General features: G+C 39.5%; 1 protein-coding gene across 8 annotated transcripts in view; it reads left to right on the top strand.

Moving 5' to 3' along the window:
- The first annotated feature begins 1,840 nt into the window (after positions 1–1,840).
- ABCA9 (ATP binding cassette subfamily A member 9) overlaps positions 1,841–6,000 on the top strand; it is a 64,080-nt gene continuing 59,920 nt past the window's right edge. For 3 of the 8 annotated variants that reach the window (XR_006607024.1, XM_045080955.1, XM_045080951.1), the window contains exon 1: positions 1,844–2,323. Coding sequence is in view for 5 of the 8 variants with exons in the window: in XM_045080955.1 (XP_044936890.1) it covers positions 2,269–2,323 (55 nt within the window). In the remaining 3 variants the exon portion in view is untranslated. Of the gene's footprint in view, positions 2,324–6,000 lie in introns of all 8 variants that reach the window. The other 5 variants (XR_006607023.1, XM_045080954.1, XM_045080957.1 and 2 more) reach the window with 4 other exon arrangements.

Below are 6,000 nucleotides of genomic sequence, written 5' to 3'. Positions count from 1 at the left end.
AAAAGCAAGGGGAATTGTAAAATGTATGTATCTAAAGTGAAAATCATTGAGTGAACAGAGACACACACAAATGAGACACCATAGTATGTTATTTAAGCTCCAGACGGAAGTTGGTCTGAGTACCAGGATCTGCTAGTCACCAGCTGTGTGAGTTTGGGCAAGTCTTTTAAACTCTCTGGGCTTCATTTATCTCATCCCATAAAATGGGGGTGATTTCAATAGCACCGAGCTGATAAGATTATTATGTAGATTAATTGTGCTGATATTTAAGTGTATCCTGCACATCTTAAGTGCCATTTGTCGTTGCTTAGGAATTATCTTCTGCATAAAATCAGTGTTCAACTGTCTTTTAAATCCCGACAGGATAATTTTTTTTTTTTTTAAGTTGCCAAGCAGATTCTGAAACTTACTTAGAAGAGTGAAGATGTATGGCTTCATCGAGGAAATGCTGAAAAGAGGATTAACGAGAGGGCCCTTGCTCTGTTGCAGTGGTAGGAGATTATAATGTGGCACACGAGAAGGAAGAAGCCCACATTTTGAAGAAAAAGGATGGTGTCCGAAGGGCAGTGGGAGGTACATGCTTCCAGTTATGGAATGAATAAGTCACGAGGATGAAAGGGAAAGCAGAGGGAATACAGTCAGTGATACTATAATAGCTCTGTATGGACAGATGTTAGCTGCACTTAGAGTGAGCACAGCATAACACACAAACTTGTTGAATCAGCAGTCTGAACACCTGAAATTAATGCAACGTCATGTGTCCATGTGTCAATGTGTCACCTTAAGAAAGTCAATGTGTCAACTCTACTTCAATTCAACTCTACTTTCAAAGAAAAGAAAAAAGAAAAGAAAAAAAAGAAAAGAAAAAGAATAGAGTCTAGAAGCCAACTAGCATCAGAAGGCATACAAAATTCTGCTAGGAAAAAAGTTACTGAAAAGCTTTTCCTCAATTATCTTCTCTGTTTACAAAATGCTGGTGATGTTATTACATGGGATAATTTTGTATCTTCTGCATAAGACAGCAGATATGCAGAAACGCTCAGGAGTTTTTTTGTTTTTTTTTTTGAGCCTCAGGCCTTAATGAGTTTGATCTGCCTTTGTTTTGCTTGCTGAACAATTCCTGAACTCATAATTAACAAAAGCGCACACAGGATTGAATAAACGTTGAGAAGTGGGAAGTAGGTGAGGAAGATTCATGGGATGATTGTAGACGATGTGACACAGATGAATCTGGTCCGTTTAAGAACGTGTACACGCACAACATATTGTTTCCCCTTCAGTTACATATTCAGAAAGCAATCACAGCGCAGAAGCAAGGAGCAGACTTACCTAGGGCAAGCAGAGAGAGAGTGGCCCTTTCTCATGTGTCTTCTTCAGCCCAAACCAAACTCCAGGAATTACAAGTTTTACAATTGCCTTGTCTTCGACTTACATGAAATGCTCAAAGGAGATAGAGTGACAACTCTTATCTGTTACAAATATGTCTTGAAAAATATGGAAAACTGGACATACCCAAAGCCAGCAGTTGCTTATAGAGAAAGTGGTTTGTTTGCTGGGATTTGTTACAGAAAGAACAAGCCCGTAGATCTTGGTGACTCTACACAATGTTGCTCAAAAGATACTCCTGCTTTGCACTCCAAGAGTGATGCACAGTTAGCTTGGATGGGATGTAACTGAAATGCAGATAAACGCAGAGTTCATGGTTTTACCCTGAAAAAAATTACATGGCTTCATTGCCATATTTCTATACCTAGGTTTTAAGAACTCAAGGGGAGGGTTTTGAGTAATTTTCTGAACTGGTTTTGTATTTATACTATCATTTTTTGAAAAAAAATCTTTTCTTTTCTTTTCTTTTTTTTTTTTTTTTTAACCTCTCTCTGCCCTGCTTTTCTCTGAACTGTCTCTTTACTTATGTTGTTTTAAAAAGACTGTCCCGGGGCCAACTCTCCCATTAGGACCGTGTATGCAAAAGCTAATTGAGAAAGACTAGATTCTCTTTGGTTTGATAGCTCCTAATGTTTTGGTAAGTCCAGCCAGCCATCTGCAGCTACAAACTCCCTGCTGAGTTGCTGGCCGAGATACAAAGAAAGGAAAAACAGCGAAGAAACCACCCTGTGATGTGAGCCCGGAGTTTTCTGGCAGCCTGGCTGAATGAGGACCATAATCCTTTTCGGAAATAATTCTAAAACGGAACTATTCGCAATAAACATGAAATTAAAAGCATGATGTAGTAGTGATCCAAAAGGAATGTGAATTCTTCTCCAGGACATGCAGAGACCTGTGGACGAACTATTTCTAGATTCTTGCTCCAGCTTTCCTGAGAGTAAGTTAATCTCTAAAATTGTGGTTGTTTTGCATATAAAACCATAACTTATGACTTCAGATAAGGAATGCCAAACATTTGGATGGGGACTAGTAAATGCAGTAAATTATTAGTTGTTTTGATTTTCCAAATCATCCAAGTATTTTATATTGTATAGCTAAAAACAAAAAACCTTAGTTGAACTAAGTGTTGTGTTTTTTTTTTTTCCATTTTCACCCCATGACTAAAGCATAGTATATATTATCTAAAAGGGTATTGGGCGAATTGAAAGGAATATAACTTTATGTTGCCTCTTTGCAAGTTATGATGATAGGCTGTTTCCCAAGTGGTTAGAATTACATATTCTTTTTTGTTTGTTTTTACTTTTACTGCCAGAGGATTTGTAAGCACTGGGGGTAGGGAGCAGGAGGGTGGGGGGGGGGCACATGATTTTCTGAGTTTTAAACTGTTTTAATTGGCTTGAGAATATTTTCATCAAGAAAATGTAGGACAATATTTTTATTGACCTTGTTCGTCATACTACGTCTTTGATCTAACTTGTTGTGCAATGTGTTTATTCTCTGAATATGAGGAAATCTATCAGGCGGGGCGTGACTGGCTTTTTATAGCCACATTATTATTTCTAGATCACACGACTTACTATTCAGAGGAATTTAAGATAGTTAGATGTTTTGTGCTCCTCTGGTGAATAGTAATTCCTGCCCACCCCCCACCCCGTATTTACATCAGGATGTGTAGTGGGAAAAAAAAAAAATCAGTCCTAACAAACAGAAGTAAATAACCATAATTGTGACTGATCATGTTAATTCTGTTGTCATTAGTAATTCTTTCTGGCACATGCATTTCTCCACAGGAAGAAAGGAGAGCAACATATTTAACCCCCTCAGATACCATGGTTTACTAGGGCACTGATTTCTTAATTGGTAATGGTGCAGTTTTGTTTGAGTTGGGGTCTCCAGGCCATCACCGTCTGCTCTGTTAACACCATCATCAGGAACTCAGCAATGAACCTTTGTTCATTTCTGGACAATTTTTGTTCTACAAGGGGGCACCTTGTAAAGGCAACTCTACGCCCTAAAGCCCTCGTCCTTGTCTTCTTGTCTGTCTTCACACTTTCTTTTGTGCTCCTTGTGTTAATTTTCTGTTGCGGCTGCAACAGAGGACCTTGAACTTTATGGCTGAAAACAAAGCAGATTTATCGTCTTACTGTTGGGGACGCGAGAAGTGTGATGTGGGTCTCACTGGATGAAAACCAACGTGCTGGCAGGGCTGCATTGGTTTCTGGAGGATGTGAGGGAGAATTCTGTTTTCTTGTCTTCTACGGTTTGCAGAGGCTGCTGGCGTTCCTCAGCTCCTGCCCACCTTCCTCCATCTTCAAAGCCAGCAATGGCTTGAGTCCTTTTAACAACATCTGCACTAACTATCTTTTTTACCTCTCTTTTCCACTTTTCAGGACCCTTGTGATTACATTGGGTCCCCCTAGATAGCCCAGGACAACCTCCCTGACTTAGTTGATGAGCAACCTTACTCCTATTTGCTTCCTTAATTCTTAATACATCATCTAATGTGATACAGTCACAAGTTCCAGGATTAGAACGGGACCATTCTTCTGCCTGCCTTATTCCTCTTCAATTATTCCTTACCTTTCAGATCGAAATGGCAGATGCACAATATTCTCTGCCTTGACTAGGTGACCTTCCCATTTGAGCCACCTCCTGAATACCAGTAGGAACCAGCATATTCATGGCTTTGCTCTGGCCCCATGGATAAGCTCAGCATTAGGCCATGAATGTAGTAGCCAGAAACAACCTTATTAGTAATAGGATGGAAGAGACAATAGCAGTTCTATGGTTTCCATCTCTCTTCAATATGGCACCAAAGAAGGACGCCATGACCCCCAAAACCCAAGTCTTATTGACCAATTGACTTGTGCTCCAAGCTTTGCACTAAAGCTCAAGCCGTTATGCTTGGAACACTTCCTGGATCAATTTCCCTCCTACATGGTTGGGTTCTATTAACTAAGATTACACCTTCTGTTTTCTTTATCAACTAGGATAACTCATGGGTATTTGTGTTTTATAAGTCTCAGAGTAGTTTTATTATTCTTCCTGATGGGAAAATATTGAGATAGATTTCTTGCAATTCAATTATGGAGCTCATTCTGGAAGATACACTAGTAATTCTTGGACTGCACTAAGATGACCATATAAACAATTACATCATGCTACCACTCCCAGACTGAGGGTTATATCTGAAATCGGCTGCCTTCACTAGGTTTGAAAGAGACCATTTAATGGCTATAAGACATAGAAGACAGCTATGTCCTGAACTGTTGTTGTTATATAGGTTCTCTATACATAATGTCTTCTGCTGATGACTTGGCCTACTTATTGGAAACTGACAGTCTGGCTGATTGGTAGACTTGTGTGTAAGCCTAAAGGGTAGCACTCTCTCCCTGTGAGCTTAAGCCCTTACATGGATTATCCCCAAGGCCAAGGTTGAATTCATAAATAGGAGGCAATGGATGACTCTTCCACTGACAACAGCAGAACACCATGGGGGTCTGCAAATCATCAGTCCTCAATTGCCTCCAGTGATATACTATTAGAGTGAGGTTTTGTTCAAGGAACTCCAAATACAAATTTATCTGATTCATGTGTTCATTGTTTGCTCACTCTTTCCTTAAAAACAGACAGGAGTAACAGACATCATGAATCTGAACATTATTTTAGGTGCTCTTTTCTACTGGCAATAAAATGGGGCCCGCTACTTCGCAAGAATCAAAGTTGTCCGTAATGACACCACACATACCCCTTTACCTAACAGAACTTACCACAATAACTATATTTTTCTGCCCATATTTTTCCAACGAAGAGCGCCTTCACACCACTGGGTCCAACTCTGGCATGTTCTCAGAATCTGGACAGCTTGAGAAGGCACAGAACTTCAAACGTTCTTTCTATTTTACCTCTTTCACTTTTTTTTTTTTTTTTTGAGAAAATCCAACATGGCTGTAAGGTGAAGAAAAAATTGGTTAAGCTCTTTTTATTCTTGGCATATTAGACTCTTTTCCATTCTACTTCTTACATCCTACCCACACATCCCCTAAGGTTTGATATTTTCCCTCCACATCTTTGCAAATACCCTTTCCAGTGGATGCACCTTGTCTTTCTGCCCACACCTAGATGAGGTGCTTGCCCAGGTATGGAAGCTGCAAGGGTGGTTCTCTTTACACCCATCATGGACTTGTCTTTCTTGAGAATTCAGTTCATCAGTGTCTCCTCGCATATATTGCTTTTTGTTTGTGTCGTGGGAAATGTGGTTTTAATTTTGTTGGGTTATTGTTGTTTCTTACCATTGGTGTAAAGATGTTGCACATTCTTCTATATCTCAGCTGTGGGCTTGAACAGAACAACGATATTGTATTCAAGCAGATTCTCATTACCTCCTTGATACTCCGTAAGGTGGAACTAGATGCCATCCTTCTGCTATGGCCTTTAGCCCTACAGGTCATTTCAAGTGAGAGACTATTGTGTGGTTTTAAGGGATTTCATCATAATTTTAGATTCAATTAATTTTCTCAATCTTCAATTAATATGCCTATTTTGGATAGGGGAGTTGGAAAACTTTTTTGTGCACATTTCTTAATTTGAGGCAACATTTAATAATTTGGCTGA

The sequence above is a fragment of the Mustela putorius genome, unplaced genomic scaffold (assembly GCF_011764305.1).
Source record: "Mustela putorius furo isolate JIRA1106 unplaced genomic scaffold, ASM1176430v1.1 tig00000487_pilon_pilon_pilon, whole genome shotgun sequence".
Taxonomy (NCBI): Eukaryota; Metazoa; Chordata; class Mammalia; order Carnivora; family Mustelidae; genus Mustela; species Mustela putorius.
The sequence above is the reverse complement of the archived record's forward strand: the minus strand, read 5'-3'. Positions and strand labels throughout refer to the sequence as shown.